This window comes from Dictyostelium purpureum, assembly GCF_000190715.1.
Source record: "Dictyostelium purpureum unplaced genomic scaffold DICPUscaffold_281, whole genome shotgun sequence".
Classification (NCBI taxonomy): domain Eukaryota; phylum Evosea; class Eumycetozoa; order Dictyosteliales; family Dictyosteliaceae; genus Dictyostelium; species Dictyostelium purpureum.
Window position 1 is genome coordinate 20,757 of NW_003519617.1, and position 23,213 is coordinate 43,969.

Consider the following 23,213-nt stretch of genomic DNA (forward strand, 5'->3'; position numbering starts at 1 on the left):
GAAATAAAAAAAATTTAAATTTAAATTTTTTTTTTTTTTTTTCCCATTTTTAAAAAAATTAAAAAAAAAATGAAATTTTTTATAATAAAAATTTGTTTTAGATATTTATTGTATTAATTTTATAATAAAAGTAATGTCCCAACCACCAATTCCCGATACAAGATATATTGTTACATTAGATAATGTTCAAGTTAAAGAAAATAATTTTATACATTTACCAAATGAATCAAATGTACCGGGACTAATTCATTTAACAGGTGTAAATTTAATGATAAAAACATCAAGTACAGCAGTATTTGTTTTAGAAATTTACTCAAATACAGATAATGGATATATAACACGTACTCCTATAGCGCATAATCAAACAGCATCCTATGGTGGATATACAACCTATATTTACAATTCAAATTTAGATTTATATTGCAAAACATATTCACCACACCAAACCAAATCAGAATTTTGTTTAGTTTTTTCAATACTTTCATATTCCCCAGTTAAACCAACTTTTGCAGTCAGTGGATCTATAAATGGAGTTTTAACATTTAAGCCTATTTATTTTAGTACTCTCAATACAAGACTTGGTTAATAAAAATAAAATATATAAAATAAAATAAAATCTATTAAATTTAAAAATAAAAAAAGTAATTTTAAATAATAATAAATACATAATATTTTGTATTGGTTTGTTTTTTTTTTTTTGTTTTTTTTATTTTCTACTTTTTTTTATAAAAAAAAAAAAAAAATATGTAAAAATATATAAAGTTTATTTATATATTTTTTAAAATTCGAACTAATTAATAAGTCGAGTCAATTTTTTCAATTTCTATTACAATTTCTTTTTCTTCTTCTTTTTTTTCTGGTTCTTCTTCTTTTTCTTCTTCTTCTGGTTCTTCTTCTGGTTCTGGTTTTGATTCTGGTTTTGGTTCTAGTTTTGGTTTTGGCTCCGGTTCTATTTTTGGTTGTGGTTCTGGTTCCACTTCCATTTCTATTTCTATTACAATTTCTTTTTCTTTTTCTTTTTCTTTTTCTTTTTCTTTTTCTTTTTCTTTTTCTTTTTCTTTTTCTTTTTCTTTTTCTTTTTCCTTTCCTTTTCCTTTAACTTTTTCCCCATTTACTTTTTTTCCTTTTTCATTTTGGGTTTCAACTTTTAAAATCTTTCTTTTTTTATTTGGTTTCATTGTTATAATTAAACAACAGGTAAAGAAAGCACTAATTGTACGATTTAATACCATAAATGTTTTTTCATCAGCATCACTATCTTTTTTGTAATCCTTGTAGGAGCACCATAAAATTACAATAGTTAAAATTACAGCCATGTTGGTAAGAAAAGCAAAAATCGAAATTCTTTTAGCCTTCTTTTTCGTTTCTTTTGTACAAATAGTTGAATTTGGGGTTAGTTGTTTGATTAATAAATATTCCTTTCTAATGTTGATACCAATAAGCAAATAGTTGATAAAGATGAATATAATGATAACACCTAACACCACAAGGATTGCTATGGTGTTATAAAAAATTGGGAATATAATACAGAATATAATAAGAGATAGGATATTGGTCACAATGATGATCTTTTTTAACCATGGCAAATAGAGGGTAACACCGGCTGCAATCTTGATTTTTGACAACTTTTTGGACCAGATGATAAGAATCCACATGAATGCAGATATTAAAAATGCAACATGGACCATAAACAGAAAACGATGGGCAAGTATATTATCGGTTTGGGTAATTTGTAATATAATTTTGATAACCATAAACAGTGAACTTAACGAAGTTTGGCACAACGAAATGAAAGCAGCTGATTTTATATTACTATGTCTATACAGATACGCTCTTCTTGAGCCTTCTGAACATAAACCTATAAATATAATAAAAAATACAAAGGCATAAATTTTACAAAATGATACATCGCAAATATTAACATTAAATATTGGGTCGCAAAAACATTGTTTTACCACTCCATTATTGGATGATGAATTATAATATGCTGATTGTGATGGCACATTCCAATCACTAATTAAAAAAATATTATTAGTATATTTACTATCAGACATTATTTATAAATAAATAAATATATTTATTTATTAAAGGGTCTGTTTATTATAATATTTATTTATTTCTTTATTTATTAATTTATGAATTTATTTATTTATAAATATATATATATATTTGCGGAAATTTATTTTTTCCAAAAATTATTTTATATTATTGGGGTTAATTAATCTTTGTTTAAAAAAATCTATTAATAATGTTTTTTTTTTTTTTTCTTTTATATTAAAAAAAAAAAAAAAAATAAAAAATGTGGGAATAAAAAATTATTATTTTCTTTTTTTATTATTATATATATATAAATAATTTCCAGTATTATGAGATGATAAGTTTTATACAAGTTTTTATTAAATGTGTGTGTGTGTGTATGTGTGCTGAGTGATTAAATAAAAAAATAATAATATAAAAATAAATAAAAAATAAATTATTCTTTATATTTTATATATTTCTATTTCCTTTATTGTAAATTCTTTTTAATCTTTTTTTGAAGAAGGGGGTGTGTTTGTGTGTGTGCTTTATTTTTGAATACATATTAAAATTAATTTTAGTTTAATTTTTTAAGTGTTGGTAGTTATAAAATATATAATGTGTGTGTTATTTAAACATTTTGGGAATTATTATTTTTTTCATTATTTTTTTTTTTTCTAAAAATAGATTAATACAGAATTTTTGTTTTGAAATGGGGGTATGTGTTGAGGATGATGTATGTGATAGTACACAATAAATTATAAATCTCTTAGCATTTGAATATATATGAGTTTATATTTTTAAAATTATTATAATAAAAAAAAAGAAGTTACCTTAGAGCATAAGATCATTAATGATTTTGCATAAAATTTGTATTTTTGTCCACTTTCGTACCTTTTCAAGATCTAAAGTTTTATTATTATTAATAAAATTATTTTTATAAGGAGTTATTTTAAATTTTATGAATATTTATTTACGATAGTGCTATTATTTTTATTATTTTTGAATTTTTTTATTTTCAGAAAAAAAAAAGAAAGAGTTATTCTATTATTATCACAATTAGGTAATTGTGGTGTTGGCATGAGAGTTATTTTATTTTTAAAATAAATTTTTCTGATTTATTAATTTTTAATGAATATGAAAAGAAAAAAAAAAGGAAAAAGAAAATTTTTTTTTTTTTTTTTTTTTTTTTTTGCAATGGGGTTAAAAACTTATTTTTTAATTTAGCGTGGGAAATTAAAATTTATTTGTTTTAGGTGTAAAAAAAAAAAAAAAAAATTTTTGAGGGTTTCATGAAAAAAAAATTTAAAAAATAAATTAAAAAAATTGATCACAAATGAAATGTTATAATTATGCAAATAGTAAAATAATTATTAATAAAAATGAAATAATAACAGTAGATATCGAAACCAAACGATCAGGAATAAAATTAAAGAGTATAAGGGAAGAAAGTGATTTTAATTTTTATAAAAGATTATTTCAGGATGGAGAATCAATTAAAATGTATGCAACAGGTAGAGTTTTAAATGATGAAGAGGTAATGAAAGTTTTTAATAAATGGTATAATAGGTATAAAAACAACGATCCTTTTTCGTCATTTGCTGTATTTTTAAATAACGAGTTTATAGGTCATTCAACATTAGGTCACTCTGGACATCCAGGTATCTCGGAATGCAGTATACTATTATTAAAACCCTATTGGGGTAAGGGATATGGATATGAAATATCAAATACCATGGTCAACGAATATTCGCATACCCTAATCGAAGAAAATTATTTAATAGATGGCGAACCATTAAAAAAAGTGTTGGCTACTGCAAGAACTGATAATATACCATCAAATAAAATGTTAATGAAATGTGGTTTTAAAAAAACAAAAGAAAATATATTATATGGGAATAATAGAAATTTTTATGAACTAAATATAAATAAATAAATAATTAAGAGAAAAAAAAAAGAAAAAAAAAAAAAGAAAATAAATAATACTCTTATTTAATTATCTGTTAATTTATATTTTATTATTTTATTAAAAATTTTTAAATTTTTGTTTAGTATTATAACAATTTGTTATAAATAAAAGTTTAAATATACTTATAAATATTGGTAATAAGCATAATGTAAATATTGGGTAAAATAAGAAACCCCAGTTATTTGAAGCAATTAAAACCCCACTAAATAGATTCTTCCAACCTACAGACCATATTGACCACCACTCGAAAAATAAAAATACTGGGTGAGAAAATAGGCACACCAATAGCCATAAAAATTTAATGATTTTGGATCTAATTGAACACTCCATTAAAAACCCTGTAAACTGAATCGTAGGTAATGAAAAAATCATGAACAAACATGCAAATTGATTATTTAACATCATACACATTAAAGAAACTAATGAATAGTCTATTATATATTAATAATTAATAATTAATAATTAATAACCAAACAATATTTTTATAATATTTAAAGGTTATATTTACGTAATAATAATAATGATTGTAAACCATACCAATCATAAGTTAATATTGGATATTTTGAAATAACTATATTTTTTATATATTTTGAAACTGGTGTTAAAATGAGTATATATATAATAAAAACAAACAGCTATATATAGGGAATGAGGCTTTGATAAATATCAACTTGATTTGAATAAAAATCTATATTGATTATATTTGCAGGCTAAAATTAAAACTATTAGTTTATTTTTAATTTTTTTAAAAAATTAAATAATTCATTACCTTTAAATCATTTGATGGTATAAATCCTATATATGTTAAAATTGTTGGTAATAAGTATAAAAGAAAACAAAATGTTATTGTTGAAAAGAATTCTGGCATTGCTGATATAACTCTAATTGGTAAATTGTCTACTGTTAAAATAAAAGAAAGAAACTGGACACCCATTGAAACTACTAAAACTATTGTTGGTAACAGTGCTTGACCGATATCTATAAAGAAAACAGCACCTGCCATAACATACCATGTATATGATTGATGTAGTTGTTCGTCAGCATTATGTAAGTGACGAACCACAGTTTCCATAATTTTACCTAAATTTAAAAAAGTTGAATTGCTTAAAGGTTGTTTATATTCGCTGAATGTATAAAAATATTAGTATTTTGAATAGTGCCATTAATAAATAAAACCATTTGTTACTTTTTAAAATTGTGGACTTTATGCAATGGTGTATTTAAAAAATCTATATCCCAGACGTTATGAGAGGAATCAGTACTAATACCAACTGAGTTTATACCATATTTTGTAAAAATTGCATGATTTGATCTTGGTAACGATAATGCGGAGTTCCACATAAACACTAACAAACCATAGATGGAACCCTCAACAGGTTCATCTACCATATGTGAATTAATTCCAGCAGGTATTTCATTGAGGAATGTGGTTGTTGTAACTGTATTTATAATATCTAAATTTGATAGTCCCCCTTTTAACCCCTCTGGATATACTATAATCTTTTCCATTTCTTGGTTACCAACCCTATTCAATGCTATTGCTCCATAAATTTTTCCTCCTCTTTTAAAAACTTTATTATCTTTTATCCAACCAATTTGATGTTTATCTCTAGATGTTTTTCTTGAAAAATTATTTTTAATTGGGGGTGGAGATGAAAAATAATCATGTATCCATACTGAAGAACCTGAAATATCCATTGATGTACCACCATTCATTTCACCACCTTCGCTAGTAAATAAAAATATTAAATCTCTTGCTTGCCAGGTTGTATTTTTCATATACTCTGCAAATCCTATTAAAAAACCCACTGCTCCTTTGCTATGCCATTGATCAAATGATGTGGTTAACACAAAACACTCTGTACCTAATGATTTAGTTGCCTTAACAATCCCAACAACATTAACTCCTACCCTATCTGAAAAAAAAAAAAGTTAAAAACTAAATTAAAACTTTTATAAAGTTTCACAATAAAAAACTATAACTTACCAAATGATGAATTAAAAAAATGTAGTTGTGTATCTAAACCAATAGTATCTAATTGATTTTTAATCCAATTTGCACTCTCTAAAGCTTCATTTGATCCTAGAGATCTGTTTGGAAACTATTTAATAAAAAATTAATAATTATGGCTTTACTACTTTTATTTTAATATAATTACATTTTCACTGAATATATTTGAATAGTTAATTGATTTTTCTGCAAAATTATTTGATATAAACGGACTAACTGTGCATTGCAAATTCTTTTCTGAAACATAAGTTTGAGAACCAAAACTAGGTAGTAATAATACCAATGCAATCGATACAAATTGTAATAAAATTGATAAAAGAGTTATTAATTTAATATTTTTTAAAAAAGGTAATATTAAATTTATTAGTTTTGTGCTCTGATGTTCAATTTCATGTATTAAACTATCCATTTATTCCTTAAAATAAATATTATTTTTATAAATAAATAACCCTTTAATTTTTTTTTTTTTTTTTGATTATAATTAATAAAAAATATTAAAAAAAAAAAAAAAAAAAGTGTGATTGTAAAAAAAAGGGGTAAGTGGTATTTTTTTTTAATTTAATTTTATTTTCAAAATTGTTTCCTTTTTTTTTTTTTTGTTTATAATACTAATCTCTTGGTAAATAATAAGGTAATATAGAAGTTCCAAACAGAATTTTATAGAAACTATTAAGGCAATCTGCAATTTGCAAATCTTTATATAATCAATTAAATTGTTTTTAATAAAGATTTTTTTATTTTTTTTAAAGTTTTTTTTATTTTTTTTTGATCATTTTGTAATTTTATTATTTTGATGGCTTTGTAAATATAGTATCTATAGATTTACCTAAAGAAAAAAAAAATATAAAAATTAGTGAATTTTTATTGTAAAATAAAAAATTAATACTTTGTAATATTTAAATATTTTGAAGGAATGAAATAAAGGTTTAAATTTCATAAATTCATATTTGATAAATTTAGTTTTTTTTTCGAAATTGTTTTATTTTATTTTTTGTTTGTTTAAAAAGTTAAAAATTGTTTAAATATTTCTATCGATGGCTTTGACTTCATTGTTAACAGTATCGAGTTTTGGAGCATTGAGGGCATTTTGTAATCTCATATCGATAACTTGAGTTGGGGCATCTACACCTTTAACTTCGTTGTTAACAGTATCGAGTTTTGGAGCATTGAGAGCATTTTGTAATCTCATATCGATACCTTGAGTTGGAGCATCAACACCATAAATTTGTTGGTTAACAGTGTTAACTTTTGGAGCATTTGTAGCATTTGAAATTGAAATTGAATCAGTGGTAACAGTACCGGCTTCAACACCTTTAACTTGAGTATTGACTGTATTGATTTTTGGAGCATTGATAGCACGATTAACTGACATTGAATCGGTAGTAATGGTACCCTTTTCAACACCATAGATTTGTTGATTAACTTTATTAACTTTTGGTGCATTGGTAGCATTTGAAATTGACATTGAATCGGTGGTAACTGTACCAGCTTCAACACCTTTAACTTGAGTATTAACTAAAGCAACCTTTGGTGAATTGGTAGCATTAACAACTGATAATGAATCGGCAACTTGGGTGGCTTTTTCTTTTGGATAATGATTATTACAATAAATTTTACCTGATGAATGTGGTTGAACAGTCTTTAAATTTAAAACTTGTCTGCATTCTGCACATTTAAAACAAACTTTATGCCATGATTTACCAAGTACTGAAAAAGCTTCAAGTGGGTAAACAGTTTTGGTACATCTAAAAATAGATATAAAATAAATCAAAAATTTAATTAATAAATTTAATTTTAAATTTTCTAATTTTAAAAAAATATCTTACTCTTCACATTTAGCAGCTGACATTTCTAATTTTATATATATATTACAAGATGGTAGAGATTGAAAATATTTACAAATACAATTTAAATAAATAAATAAATAATAAATAATGGAAAAAAAGATTTTTTTTTTTTTTTTTATATAAATTTTTTTTAAAATTAATTGATTTTTTAATTTTTTTAAAATTTTTTTCAAATAACCAATCAACCAAATGGTTTCAAAAATTTTATTTTAAAACCTTTGGCTTTTTGTGGGAATATATTTAAAATAAACGGAAAAAAAAAAAATTTTGGTTCCATAATTTCCAAAACTCTTTTATTGATTTCTTGTCACATTTTTTACCTTCTGATAAAAAATAACAATAAAAAAAAAAAAAAAAAAAATTATTTAAAGAATAAGATAACACAAATATGTAAAGTTTTATATAATTATATCTATATTTATCAATAAACAATCAAGTTTTTTTTATTTTTATTTTTTTTTTTTGAAAAATAATTTTTTTATAAAATAATTTTTTTAATAAATTTTATTTTTTTTTTTATTTTTTTATTTTTTATTTTTTAATTTTTATTTTTTTTTTTTACTTTTTATTTTTTATTTTTTCTAAAATTTATCACTTACATTACAACATAAACATTGTTGAATTTGATTTACCAATAATACCGATACACCCTTCAGAGGTCAATTGAAATATAAATAATACCCTTTAAATAAAGTACAAACCAATAGTTAATAAACATAATATTAATTCTCCAACCGATTTATTAATTTTTATATTGTGTATATTATAAAACATTAACAATAACAACAATAACAATAATAACATAACCTGAAACCACAGTGGCGGCAAACAGCAACAAACATAAAGAGTAAGATTAATTAATTAATTTTTTTTAATATTAAAAGTTTTATTTGAAATAATAATATTATTAAATATACACAAATTAAAATACACATATAAAAAAAAAATTAAACACACTCACACAATCAACTTCTCACACACCATACACCACACAAATTAACATACACAAAAAATAAAATAAAAAAGAAATATTTTTTATTATTTTTTGATTTTAAAATAGAAATATTTTTATTTTGTAGTTATAGCATAGTTATATTGTTAGTGTTATTGTTTTTTATTTTTTTTTATTAGTGTGTTATAATATACAATACAATTTGTATTATATGGATATTTTTTTTTTTTTGAAACATTTTTTTTTTTTAAAACATCACTTTTTTTAAAAGGTGTTCTATTTTATTATTATAATAAACAAAACTAACATTTTATTCTATTTTTTTTTTTTTTTTTTTTTTTTTCTTTCTTTTTTTTTATTTTTGTTATTGTTAATATTTATTTTATAATTTATTTATTTTTAGGTTATTTTTTTGATAAACAGGTTTTTACATGTAAAATTAGAACAATAATATAAATTTTATATGCTTCCTTAAAGTTTAGAATTTTTTTTCAAATTAAAACTATCTACCAAATATTATATATTTTTTAAATAAATCAAGAAATAAAATTAAATTATAAATGGGCGAAATAGAGGTAGGTAAACCAATATCTTTTAATCAACTATTCAAAAGCATTTTATTAATATTATTATTTATATTAATAGATAGAAAATAGTGTAATTATAATTCAAAAATGGGTTAGAGGGTGGCTCGTAAGGAGACAGCATATAGATTTTTGTAAATATTAAAAAGTATTATTTCTTTCTATTTTAAAATATTTTATACTAATTCTGTATTATTATTTATATTTCAGTTAAAAAAATTAAAATAAGAAAATTTGTTATTAATGAAATTATTGGTACAGAAAAGAATTATATTTCAAAGATAAATCATTTATTGGAGCATTTAAAGAAACCATTATTAGAGAATTCATCATATTCAAAAGAGATAATTTATGGAATTTTTTCAAATATTGATGAGATTAGAGATCTTCACATCGATATATATAATAGATTGATTGAAGCTAAACCATTAGTAATAACTGAAGTCTATTTAGAAATGGTATATATAATAATGAAATAATTCTAATATCAAAAAAACAAATACAAATTATTAATATAATCTTTTTATAATTTTAGATTTCAAAATTTACAATATATTTTCCTTATGTTAAAAATTATAATAATGCATATAAAATTTACACAGAATTATCAGAGGACGAAGAGTTTTTATCATTAGCAGAACAATTTGCATATTTACCAAGTTACTTAATTTCACCAGTTCAACATACACCAAGATATATAATGCTATTTTCAGAGCTTACTAAAAATACAAATCCTCAAAACCCAGATCATCCAAATCTTTCAAAATTAATTCAATTAATAAGAGATATGGCAAAACAAATTAATGATTGTATAACATCAAATGTAAGTCGAAACAGTTGTATTTTATTAAGAATAATTTCAGTTTATTAATATTTTTCTATTTTTCTATTTTTCTATTTTTCTATTTTTAATAATAATATTACAGGATAATGATGAAGAAGATGACATTGATATAAATTCATTTAGTAAATCATCAACAAGTCAAAGTTCAAATAGTCGTGGTAATATAATGAAAAGACCAGCATCAGCATCATCAAAAAGAAAACCAAGAAATAGTATTGCAATGCATAAGAAGGCAATCGATGCAGTTTTGTCAGATTCGAGCGGAGCAAGTGCAAATAACGATTATTCACATCTCCCTTCCTATTTAAGACCTACTTTGGCATCATCAGCATGGTCAAGGTCTAAAGTAGAGTATTCACCATCACCAAAATGGAGATTTTCGATGAGCAATAGTATTTCCGACTCATTTGATCCCTCAATACCATTAGAACCTTACACAGATAAAAATTCAAACTCAACACCAAAAAAATTAACCAACAATTCATCTTCATTACCACCTTGGAGACCTGCTTCGAAATCTGTAAGTTCAGTTGCAGATAATTGTACAAAAATAACAAAAAAAACACTTTTTACTCGTCCAGTTTCACCACCACCAAAACCAAATTTTCACATGCCAATTACTTCTACAGCACCCAGTGGGAGTAATGGGAGTAATGGAAAAGGGATACAACAACACCAACAACCACAAACCCAACAACAGGCCCCAATATTAAAACCTTTACAAACTTTAGCAAATAATGAAATTCAATTAATACCCTCATCGTCATCGTCATCTTTAAAACCACCACTTTCACCTTCTAGAAACTCACCAGTTTACCCATTTTCAAATGATAAAAATATTCCCATAATGGAGAAAATTTCAATAAGTGATAATAATTCAACAATAATAGTAAATACAAATTCAACATCAGTCATTTCATCAGCAACTATAACTACCACATCAGTAACATCTAAATCTACAACAATATTATCAAATAAATCATCTACAACAGCATCAACTTTGACAACCAAACCAGGTGTAAAAAAATCATTATCATCAACAAATATTTTTAGTCAAACTCAACCACCAACAAAAGGTTCATCATCAAATGTAACATCATCTCCTATTTCAAGTTCTACAACTGTTAATAATCATAAATCTCCAGAAAAAACAGCTTTGTCAGTTGTTATTTCAACACAATAAAATATTTATTGATAAAACAAATATAATATAATATTTTTTTATTTAAAATTTAATTATTTTTATTTTTTTTTATAAATAACTATTTTACAATTTCTAAATTATAAAATTGAAATTGGATCATTATTTGATTGTTGTCTTCTTTAAGTGATTTTTATACTTTTGCGAAAAAACACTGCACTGCAAAAGATAATAATACTTTTAATTCAAGACCAGCTTTATTATGTTTTTGTTCATCAAGATTTTCACCAAATTTCCTTCTATTGATGTCATTGGGATTAATTTTTTTTTTTTCAATATTTTATTAGAATTAATAACACAATCGTTATTATAAAAAAAATAAATAAAAATAAAACCTTTAACATTTTTTAAAAATAAAATATTGTAAAAATGTGGTTTTTGAGAGCATTTTATTTTTTATAAAATTAATTTTTAATTTATTGATGTTTTTCATAATTTTATATATTTTTATTTCGTTTAGGTGGATAAACCTGTTGCAGTGGCATCTGTAGTGGTGGCATCTGCAGTAGTAGTGGCATCTGCAGTAGTGGTGGCTGGTGCAGTAGTGGTAGCATCTGCAGTAGTGGTGGCATCTGCAGTGGTAGTGGCAGTGGTGACACCTGCAGTAGTGGTAGCATCTGCAGTAGTGGTAGTAGTAGTAGTGGTGGTTGTACCGGTAGTTGATGTACCGGTGGTTGATGTACCGGTGGTTGATGTACCGGTGGTTGATGTACCTGTAGTTGATGTACCAGTGGTTGATGTACCAGCAGTAGTTGATGTACCAGCAGTAGTTGATGTACCAGTGGTAGATGTACCGGTAGTTGATGTAGCACCTGGTGTACTAGTTGTAGTTGCTACAGTGGAGGCAGTTGTTGCAATAGTGGATGCAGCAGTAGTTGATGCAACTACACATACTGGGTGATGAATACAACATGGGAGACGTGGGTTGGAACAGTTACCTGGAATAGTAACACAAATCATACCAGCATGAATACATGGAAGATCAGCACAGGTTAAACAATTTGGAGTTGGTGGTGGTGGTCTTGGTCTAATACAAGTTGGGTGACCTTGAACCATTCTGCAGAAGAAACCATTAGCACATTTGGTAACACGGCAAAGTTGTGGGAACTGACTATTTAATAAACAATGTGGACCACTATTTCCATTGAAACATGAAAAGCCTGGTGGGCAATGATGCCATTTACAGGCATTATCTTCTGGTGCACAAGTAACAATCGATGGACTGATGACTTCACATTCATAGTTGCTTGGACAACGAGTAGCATTGCAAAGGAAAGCACTGCTTTGAACACAAGTTGGTATACCATTTTGTGAAGTGCAATGATAACCTGGTGGACAATTAACAATACCACAATGTTCAGTTGGTGGCTTTGGGAATGGTGGAACTCTATCTTTGACACAAACTGGGTGGAAATTTAATACTTCACAACGTGAACCGATTGGACATGAAAATTCTCTGCATTTAAAGTGACCTGTATTTTTATCACCTCTTACACAAACTGCAGATCCTTTAATAACTTTACATTCATAGTCTTCTGGACATTTGGCGTTACGACAGTTATTTGATGGTGGTGGTGGTGGACCTCTCTTTGGTGCACAGTGTGATCTACCATTTTCATGAACACAATAGAAACCCCTAAATTTAAAAAAATAATAAAATTTTAGAAATTAAGATTTAAATATTTTTAAAATTAAATAAATACTTACCATGGACATTGAACTTTACCGCAACCATGATGTTCAGGAACACAAACTGCATGATGACCTTGCTCTTCACAGAAGAAATTGTCTGGACATGAAATTTGGGAACATTTACCATGACCTCCATGGTCTCCATGACCACCGTGTGATGGGGCAGTACATCTTGGAATTCTTGGGCAACAGCTGGTACCATAGCATGGTTTTGATTCAACCCATTCACATTCCAAACCTCTAGCTTCACAACCGAGTGATTCACATGTTGTGGTATTTGGAGTTGGATAATACTCCATATTTCTTGTTGGTTTACAACTTGACCATATTTCAAAAATTTCACCGGATTGTGTATTCTTCATGCAGGATAAATCTGAGCCACAATCTCCGTCATCTTTAACACAGAAAAATTGTTTTTTACCACAACATGAAACAAATGGCAAATATCTACAACCTCCGGTTGATTTACATTCATGTTCCCCTAAACTTTCACAATCTAATAAAAATTAAATTTATAAAGTTAATTATTTTTTTAAAAAAAAAAAAAAAACATTTATATTGTATATTTACCTCTATTATTACCACCATGGTGTCCTTCACCACCATTTCCCCATTGACCTTTGCCCCAATGTTCTTGATTTGCATAGGTTGGAGCAATCATTAGAACCAATGCAACCAATAAAGTTGTAAAAAATAAAATTCTCATTTTATTTATATTTATTATGTAATTATTTATTGGTTGATTTTCTTTTATATATAAATATTATTAAAAGGTTTTAGTTAAATAAATTTATTACCTTGAGAAAAATATAATTTAAATATTATAAAAACTGAATAATAATTAGTAAAACTTTATTATTTGTTTTTTATATTTATTTTATTATTTTTGTTTGGTTATTTATTTTGAAATGATAAATTTTTAAAATACAATTTATAGACTTTGGTTTTTTATTATAAATTAAATCAAAAAATTGGAAAATTAAAAAAAAAAATAAAAAAAAAATAATATTTACAATTATATTCAATTATTATTAATTTGCTTTATATGATTTTTAAATATTACAATTTAAAAAATTGGCGATATATTTATTGGTTTAGTTGCAAATAGTTAACACTAACACACAAGCACATATGAAAATTCAATTGTTTATTTTAATTATTATATTATTATATAAACAAGGTAGTGTAAATATAAAAAAAAAAAAAATAAAAAAAAAATTTTGAAAAAATTCATACAAATAACCCCTTTTCTCATACAAGCTTAACTCACACCCACACAGTTGAAAAAAAACACAGACATTCAAAAATTAACATGAAACAGTAACTTTTTGATTGCAAATGAATAAAAATAGAAAATATTTTTTTAATTATATCAGATATAATAATATTATTTTTTTTGAAAATTCACACCCAAAATATTTATTTAACACAAATATTTTTTTTTTTACTTTTTTATAAATACAAACAATATGATACTCTACCCACTTTTTCAAAAAAAAAAAAAAAAACATTAAACACACCCACACTAAAACAATTAGCACTATATTTTTTTTAGTTTTTTTTATTCATAGAATACATTGTCAATAATGATTTTGTTTTTTTTCTTGTTAAATAATACATATAATATAATATTATTAATAATTATAACAATCATAATAAAAACTCATACTCACAATACCACTTTCAAAAAATAATGTTATTAGATTAGTAAATTAATATTAATACACTACTATTTTTTTTCATTTTTCAATTAACACTTTCCCCCTCATTAAAAAAAATGCAAACAATCACAAATTATTTTCATATAATTATAATATGTATTTTTAATTATTACTTAATTTGAATAAAAATTTAATTAATATTCAATCTATCTATTTATATAATAACCTATTTTTTTTTGCCCAATATTATTATTTTTTATTTATTATATATTTAAAAAATATTTTTTTTGCTCACTGTGTGCAATCCTAATTTGTTATCATTACCAATTAAATTAATGTTCAATTTTTAATGATTTCATTCTATAAAGAGATGTTTGTGATTATTTTTAGAATTTAAAAAAAGACTTTATTGGATGTTATAATTTTTAAATACTAATTTGTAATTTTTTTTTTATATTTAGAAGTGAAGTGGGAATGCATAGATTTAAATAATTATATAACCTTTTTTGGTTCATCCAATCAAAATCCTTTTTGTAAATTAAAACAACAGATCCATATTACAAATTGATCAAATTCATAAATACAAATTAATAATAAATAAATAAATAAATTAAATAAAAAAAAAAAAAAATTAAAATTAAAATAATAAAAAAAAAATTAAAATTATAAAAAAAAAATCTAAATACATTCAATCAAATTTTTAAAGAAAAATAATGGAATAAAAAAAAAAAAAAATATTTCTCCCATACTCTCTCTTTATAATAATGATACATTTAAATAATCATATTTTATTTGTTCAAATCAGAATCAAACAAATTATCTCTTTTTTTTTAATCTTTTAGAAAAAAAAACATGAATGGTCATTTATAACTCTATTGAGTGCTTGGACATATTCATACTTCGTTTATACAAAACTCATTTAGTTGTTAGACAAATGGGGAATCTGGAACTTTCACGATTCCTTGTTTTGTTGTTTTAACAACGCCCCAAATAATTAAAGAAACAAAAAATAATATTAAAATAATAAATCTAAGTTTTTTTTTTAAAAAGGTTTGATTTATTTCAAAAATATTATTTTAAAATAATTAATATATTAATTTTATTATTATTGATATACATTGAATTATATTATTTTTGTTTGTCTAAAAACATCGATGAAGTTTTTTAAAAAGATTTTTTTAATTTTTTTTTCGTTTGCTCTTTTTTTTTCTTTTTATTCATTTTTTTATTTTTATTTGATCAAAGAAAATTTTATTGATGGTCTTTAAAATATACATTCACTATTTATTCATTAATGTAAATATCAATATCAAAATCAATCACAACCACACACCCACATATATTTTAAAAAATACCAAAAAAAAAAAATAAAAAAATAAAAAAAAAAAAAAAATAGAAAAAATAAAAAAAAAATTTTATTTTTTTATTTTTTTTTATTTTTTTTTTTACTGTTACTATATTTTATGCAGGTATCATATATAAATAATATATTTTTTTTTTTTAATTAATCGACAAGTAAAATAAAATAAATAAAAACACAACAGAATAAATAAACTAAATAAAATAAAATAAAATAAAAAAATATAATCTTTTATATATGATAAAATGTCATTCATCAATTCACCTAATGATCAAGTATGTATAGTTTTTTATTTATTTCTTTATTATTTTGTTTAAAACGTATAACTAATAACGGCTATTATTATTTTAAAATATATAGTTGAGAATCAAGTGTATATTAGGAGATGATATTCGAATTATTAAAGTAAATGCAAATGTATCATATGATGGATTAATGAATCAATTGGAGCAGGATTTTAATACACCAATTCTTATTCACCAATATGAAGATTATGAAGGTGACAAAGTTACAGTAAAGAGCGAATATGATATAATGGAGGCAATCTCAATGTATTTTGAATTAAAATCATTAAATCCTTCAAAAATTATATCAACTAAATTCTTTTTAAAACAGGGATCTCGTAATGGTATGAATGGTGTTAATAACAGTGGAAACAATATAAATAATAGTAGTAGCAGTATTGGTAGTAGTGGTAGTAATGCTAATGTATTTACTTCGACATCACCAACCCAAACTATAAATTTAGCAAATAACAGTAGTAATAATGGTGGATCAATAAGAAAAAATTCAAATGCACCACCACTTCGTACACCACCTCCATCACCACCATCATCATCACCAAAAACCTCTCCATACTTGGGAAGTGTTAATGGTAGTAGCGCCTCTTTGTTCGAGTTCTATGGAGCCAATGGAAATGTAAATAATACTAATAATAATAGGTATTCTAGAGAAATTACACCTCCTCTTCGAACACCACCAGGATCACCAAAATTTGAAAGAGCACTTAATCAACAATTACAGCAAACTCTATTAAATTCTCCACCACCACTTCGTACTCCTCCACCATCATCACCATCATCAATAGCATCCTCCCCTAAAGATTCATATTTCTTTGATCAACAATTACATATAGAAAATCAACCATTTCATTTTGATTCTATAAATAATAGCCCATCAAAATTTAATCAAAACAATGGTTTTTTAACAGATAAAGAAATTCTTGATAATCAATATCAAATGTATACAATAAATCAAAATAATATTTATAATAATAACAATAATAATGTATTTAATAGTAATATAATAAATAATAACAATAATGTATTTAATAGTAATATAAATAATAATAATAATAGCAATATATTTAATAATAATGAAAGTTTGGTTGCTTTTAGAAAAGATAGCGGACCAAAGTTAGTTAGACCTTCTTCACCAATTATAATGAATAATAATAATAATAATAATAATAATTTAAATAATATAAATATAAATATAAATCAAAGTAATAATATAGTAAATACAGATTTTCCATCATTAATTATAAATGAACACGAAGAATTAATATCAAATCATGCAATTAGATGGCAAAAGGGTCAAATTTTAGGAAGAGGTGGATATGGTGCAGTTTATTTAGGTTTAAATAAAGACACTGGCGAACTATTTGCTGTAAAACAATTAGAAATGACTGATATGACAAATGACCCAAAATTAAAAAATGTAAATAATTAAATTATATTTTTTTATAATACGGTGGCGTTATTAACATTTTTTTTTTTTTTAATATATAGATGATTTTATCATTCAGTAAAGAAATTGAAGTTATGAAATCATTAAGACACGAAAATATTGTAAGATATTTGGGTACATCATTGGATCAAACAAATTTAAGTGTATTTTTAGAATATATTCCAGGTGGATCAATTTCATCGTTATTAAGTAAATTTGGAGCATTTAGCGAGAATGTAATAAGAGTGTATACCAAACAGATTTTACAAGGTTTATCATTTTTACACAGTAATCAAATCATACATAGAGATATTAAAGGTGCAAATATATTAATTGATACTAAAGGTACTGTTAAGCTATCGGATTTTGGTTGTAGTAAATCATTCTCTGGTATTGTGTCACAGTTTAAATCAATTCAAGGTACCCCCTATTGGATGGCGCCCGAAGTAATAAAGCAAACTGGTCATGGAAGATCATCTGATATCTGGAGTTTAGGTTGTGTAATTGTAGAAATGGCAACTGGTTTACCACCCTGGTCAAATATTAATGAATTGGGGGCCGTTATGTATCATATAGCTTCAAGCAATTCAATTCCTATGATACCTGACCACCTATCGTCTGAAGCTTTTGATTTCCTACATCTTTGTTTCAATAGAGATCCAAAAGAAAGACCTGATGCTAATCAACTTTTAAAGCATCCTTTTATAACAAACTTAGACGAATCTTGTATAAATTTAGTAACCTCATTAAATCAAAACAATAATTTATTAAATATTAATCAACCACCACAAACATTATCATCATCACCAAATGGATCAATTATAAATAATAATATAAATAATAATAATAATAATAATAGTAACAACAGTAATATTAATCAACAGCAATCACAACAACAAAATCAAACAAATGTATCAGCTGCATCATCATCAAGTGGTGGTACTGTTAGAAATAGATTTTCAATTAGCTCAGGGTCAACTAAAAATAATAGATATACACCACCTTCAACAGCAAATTTAATGTTAAATTCCCAACAGCAATTAACTTCATCAGGTTTATCAACATCAGGTCAACTTTTAGGTATAAATTCGTTATCAAAAATATTATTAATTCAAATCTTTAAAAACTTTTTACCTAAAAATGTTGGTGTTTTATCAAGAGTATGCAAGAAATGGAGAATAGCATGTGAAGATGAAGATTTATGGTTAAAATTTTATTCAGAGCGTCTAATCAATAAACCTAAATTTGTAGTAGATCAGACCTATCGTTCCTATTATATCAACAAAGTTTATAAAGATCAAAAGCATTGGTTCGAAAAAAAGATTACCCAAACTACACTCAAAGGTCATGATAAAACTGTATTCTGTGTCAAGATTGTATCTGACCAATATGCATTAAGTGGTGGTGATGATAAAAAGCTAAAAATTTGGGATATCAGCAGTGGAAATAGTAAGAAGGGTAGTGGTGGTAAATATTTATACTCTTTAAAGGGTCATGGAAACGCAGTTAAATCGGTAGATTTTCAAAATGATTTCTCAAGAGTATTCACTGCTTCATCAGATTTCACTTCAAAGATTTGGAACGTAAAAACTAAAAAAGCTCTTTATACATATACAGGCCATCGTGAAGCGGTAACCTCAATTAATTATTTAGGTGACATCGAAAGTAAATGTCTTACTGCTTCATTAGATAAAACCATTCAATTGTGGGATTCAGAAACTGGTAGTTGTCTTTCAACACTTCGTGGTCATACCGACGGTATTCTATCAGTGAAATATGACCAATCATCGGAACAACCAAATAGAGCTGCATTCTTTAATCATACTATTGTTAGTGCATCTTTGGATAAAACTGCAATTGTATGGGATACTAGAATTTCATCTGCTGTTAGAAAGTTTACTGATCATTGTGATGATTTGCTCTGCTGTTATGTTTTCGACCAAAAAGTTATCACTGGTTCATGTGATGGTAAAATCAAACTTTGGGATATAGGTACATGCAAAACCATTAGCACTTTCACTCCATCCGAAAACAAAGATAAAAACTGGGTTTGGTGTTTACAATTTGATCAATCAAAGATCATTTCTTCTGGTGTTACTGGTGTTATTCGTATTTGGGATATCTATAACGAAAGGTCTTCTAGAATTATAGGTGGTCACCATCAAACCATTTTCTCTTTGCATTATAAAGATCAAAAATTAATAACAGGTTCTCACGATAAAATGGTAAAAATTTGGCATAATGAAGATTAAATAACTAATAATAATAATAATAATAATAAATAATAATGAAATAATGATAATCTATAATAATGAATAATCTCTAATAATAATCAAAAATTAATTTTAATTAATTAATTTTAAAATTAAAAAATAATTGTTATAAAAAAAATCAAAAAATCTTTCCTTAAGATAATTATTTTTTTTTTTCAATAATAGTTGTGAAATTAAAGATAATAATAACAAACTTTTTTTATAATAAATCAAAAATAATTTGTAAAATATTTGTAATCTCATTTCAATTTTTTTTTTTTTTTTTTTAATTTTTACAAATTTTAAAAATATCAGTATTTTTTAAGATTTTTTAGTGATATAAAAAAAAAAGTGTGTATGATAGTATATAAATACCATATACACCCAAAATTTCAAAGAAAGAACACAATAATTGAGATAAAGATAAATTAAGATTAATTGTTACTTTAATTTAAACTACAAAAATAAAATCACCAAATGTTTATCTAAATTCATATGATTTTTTTTCCTAAAGTGTAAAATAATTCGAAATAATATATATATATAAATATATATTTACAATACCTTTGGAAAATGTAGAATTTGATTATATTTATACGAAATCATTTTTTTTTTTTCTTTACTTTTTTAAATTTTTTATAATGTTATATATCGAAACTAAAAATTATAAAATATATCAAAGTGAAAAATATTTTGACATTTTTCACTTCGCCACCAAACATCACTTTTTTTTTTTTCTACCTCAACAACTACTATCACAACCAATTAAAAGGAAATTCCTTTTTAATTCAATTGTTCTATAAAAATGAATGTTTATTATAAAAAAAATAAAAAATAATAAAAAATAAAATATAAAATAAAATTGAATCTAACAACATATGGCAACATCTAAAATATTTTAACAATATGATGTTTACTCTTTAAAAAAAAAGATATACACCAAAAACTTAATTTTTTTTTTTAAAAAAAAAAAAAGTATATACCAAACTAAAAAATCTAAAAAAATAATTTTTTTGTTTTTTTATTTTTTTGTAATACTATTATAAGCATTGGGGATCATATCTTGTAAATAGAGACTTTGGTTGTATATGATTTAATTTTATGTTTTTATTATTTTTTATTAAACTTTTAAATTTTATTTTTTAATTTTTTAATTTTATTTTTTTTAATTTTGTTATATATTTTTCTTTTTTCAAAACTTCATCATTTCTTTTATAAAAAAAGATAAATTTAATTGTATTTTCATTTAGGTAAAATAAAAAAGAAAATAAAAAAAATAGAAGTAAGTTATTATTATCATTTTGAAAAAAAATGATCACTAATAATTTCATCATTAATCATAATTCCATTTTAATTGTTTTGTTTGAATCAAACTCTATAATATTTGAAATCTTTTTTTCTTTTTATTTTTTTCTTATTTTATTGTGGTGTTACTAATTTTTGATCAAATTGTTTTCTATAAAACCATATTCATTTATTTTATATTTACAATAAAACAAAGTATTGTTTTGAATTGGTTCATTTTTTATATTTTCCCCAAACACAATGCTATTTTAAAAAAACTGGAAACAAACGCTAATCACAAACATACACACATATACAAATCACACACACACACACACCACAATATTTTAAATAAAACAATTTTTTTTATTTTTTTTTTATTTTTTAAAAAGTGGTTATATATCATATTTTTAAATCACCCCTTTTCAAATCCTTCACAATTTTCTTTTTTAAAATTATTCGTTTAAATTCAGAACAACTCTAATAATTTAATTTTCAACTAATTGAAAAAATAAAAAAAAAATAAAAAAAAAATAAAAATATACAAAAATATTCAACATCATATCATCATTTTTTATTGTATGTACTGTTATATAATTTTAGAACACAATAACTTTGATGTGTCTCAAATTTAGAGATTATTTATGGGTTGGGGGTGGTATTTTTTTTTTCCAAATTTTTGTTTTATTTTTTATAAAATTTTTTTTTTTTTAATTTTTTTTTTTAATTAGGTTTAATTTATTTATTTTTATCTTATCTCGCACTGTTATTTATAGAGTGGAAATAAAAAATTTTTATTATTACCCCCCCACTCACTCACACACACACATATAGCTTTTTTTTTTTTTTTTTTTTTTTTTTTATTTTAATTTTATATATTTTTTTTTTTTAATTTTATTATTTTTTTTATTTTTAATATATATAATTAAATCATATTTTTTTATTTATATTAATACAAAGCATAAAAAAAGTTTTTATTTTTTTTACTTTTTTCATATTTATTTTTTTTGTACATTAGTATTTATTAAAGAAAAAAAAAATAAAGTGAGTATTTTAACAACATCCAAAACCAAATCAATGTTCAGTTTTGGAATTCATATTTGATTGGAAAAGAATAAATAGTTTATTTTTTGTAGCATATGGTATTTAAATTGTGTTAAGAGTAACAGGGAATATAGAGAGGAGTAGTGAAGTGTATAAATAATATTAAAATAAAAACAGCAGCATTACAGTAACCAATTTCGACATACATAGGAAAGACATAAAAGTTCGGCAAGCATAATATTAATACCCAATAAAAATAGGTATATCTCAAATATTAAGGGTGATAATCAAGATTGATTTTATGTATAAACACAATAACAACAAAAAATTATAATAATTATAATAATAAATAATAATATATTTAGAAATAAAATAAATAATAAATAAATAAATAAATAAATAATGAATTCATATTTTTTAAAATAGAATAACAATTTTCAGCACCCTCCCACTATTTCACTCTTCTCACTCTGCATTCCAAACTCACACAATTTCACACAACCAAAAAAAAATACAAATTTAAAAAAATAATATAATAATTGTATTGTGGCATATTTATTATTTTTTTTTAAAAAAAAAAACACAATAACAAAAAAGAAAATAAAAATTATAATCAAATTAACATATACACAATATATGTATTAAAATATTATATTAAAATTTTATAAAGTATTTGTTTAATTTAAACTAAAAATTCAAAGGAAAGAAAACAATAAAAAAAACGTCACAATAATAAAAATAAAAAAATCATAACAAATTTAACAATAG

At 23.6% G+C, this 23,213-nt stretch overlaps 8 protein-coding genes across 8 annotated transcripts; 4 read left to right on the forward strand and 4 right to left on the reverse strand.

Moving 5' to 3' along the window:
* Window positions 1-133: 133 nt before the first annotated feature.
* On the forward strand, window positions 134-586 carry DICPUDRAFT_156125 (uncharacterized protein; the record flags this gene model as incomplete). Its single annotated transcript, XM_003291472.1, has 1 exon — window positions 134-586. The coding sequence occupies one exon, from the start codon at window positions 134-136 to the stop codon at window positions 584-586; it is 453 nt and encodes a 150-aa protein (XP_003291520.1).
* A 208-nt stretch (window positions 587-794) lies between these two features.
* On the reverse strand, window positions 795-2,054 carry DICPUDRAFT_156126 (uncharacterized protein; the record flags this gene model as incomplete). Its single annotated transcript, XM_003291477.1, has 1 exon — window positions 795-2,054. The coding sequence occupies one exon, from the start codon at window positions 2,052-2,054 to the stop codon at window positions 795-797; it is 1,260 nt and encodes a 419-aa protein (XP_003291525.1).
* A 1,448-nt stretch (window positions 2,055-3,502) lies between these two features.
* Window positions 3,503-3,963, forward strand: DICPUDRAFT_92697 (uncharacterized protein). The gene has a single exon (XM_003291473.1). The coding sequence runs from the start codon at window positions 3,518-3,520 to the stop codon at window positions 3,950-3,952; it is 435 nt and encodes a 144-aa protein (XP_003291521.1). The 5' UTR covers window positions 3,503-3,517; the 3' UTR covers window positions 3,953-3,963.
* Window positions 3,964-4,042: 79 nt separating this feature from the next.
* On the reverse strand, window positions 4,043-6,405 carry DICPUDRAFT_82192 (uncharacterized protein; the record flags this gene model as incomplete). Its single annotated transcript, XM_003291478.1, has 6 exons — window positions 4,043-4,416; window positions 4,494-4,620; window positions 4,755-5,109; window positions 5,172-5,901; window positions 5,973-6,087; window positions 6,145-6,405. The coding sequence occupies 6 exons, from the start codon at window positions 6,403-6,405 to the stop codon at window positions 4,043-4,045; spliced, it is 1,962 nt and encodes a 653-aa protein (XP_003291526.1).
* Window positions 6,406-7,014: 609 nt separating this feature from the next.
* On the reverse strand, window positions 7,015-7,845 carry DICPUDRAFT_82193 (uncharacterized protein; the record flags this gene model as incomplete). The annotated part of the gene is made up of 2 exons (XM_003291479.1): window positions 7,015-7,741; window positions 7,823-7,845. The coding sequence occupies 2 exons, from the start codon at window positions 7,843-7,845 to the stop codon at window positions 7,015-7,017; spliced, it is 750 nt and encodes a 249-aa protein (XP_003291527.1).
* A 1,510-nt stretch (window positions 7,846-9,355) lies between these two features.
* Window positions 9,356-11,406, forward strand: DICPUDRAFT_82194 (uncharacterized protein; the record flags this gene model as incomplete). Its single annotated transcript, XM_003291474.1, has 5 exons — window positions 9,356-9,370; window positions 9,441-9,513; window positions 9,590-9,837; window positions 9,915-10,202; window positions 10,306-11,406. 5 exons carry the CDS (start codon window positions 9,356-9,358, stop codon window positions 11,404-11,406), a joined length of 1,725 nt encoding a protein of 574 aa, XP_003291522.1.
* Window positions 11,407-11,772: 366 nt separating this feature from the next.
* On the reverse strand, window positions 11,773-14,020 carry DICPUDRAFT_92698 (uncharacterized protein). Its single transcript, XM_003291480.1, has 3 exons — window positions 13,687-14,020; window positions 13,132-13,612; window positions 11,773-13,060 (listed from the first exon to the last, which is right to left on the reverse strand). Exons 1-3 carry the CDS (start codon window positions 13,820-13,822, stop codon window positions 11,881-11,883), a joined length of 1,797 nt encoding a protein of 598 aa, XP_003291528.1. The 5' UTR covers window positions 13,823-14,020; the 3' UTR covers window positions 11,773-11,880.
* A 2,237-nt stretch (window positions 14,021-16,257) lies between these two features.
* DICPUDRAFT_49896 (uncharacterized protein) lies at window positions 16,258-20,367 on the forward strand (the record flags this gene model as incomplete). The annotated part of the gene is made up of 4 exons (XM_003291475.1): window positions 16,258-16,412; window positions 16,498-16,786; window positions 17,558-17,856; window positions 17,928-20,367. Exons 1-4 carry the CDS (start codon window positions 16,383-16,385, stop codon window positions 20,115-20,117), a joined length of 2,808 nt encoding a protein of 935 aa, XP_003291523.1. The 5' UTR covers window positions 16,258-16,382.
* Window positions 20,368-23,213: the final 2,846 nt, after the last annotated feature.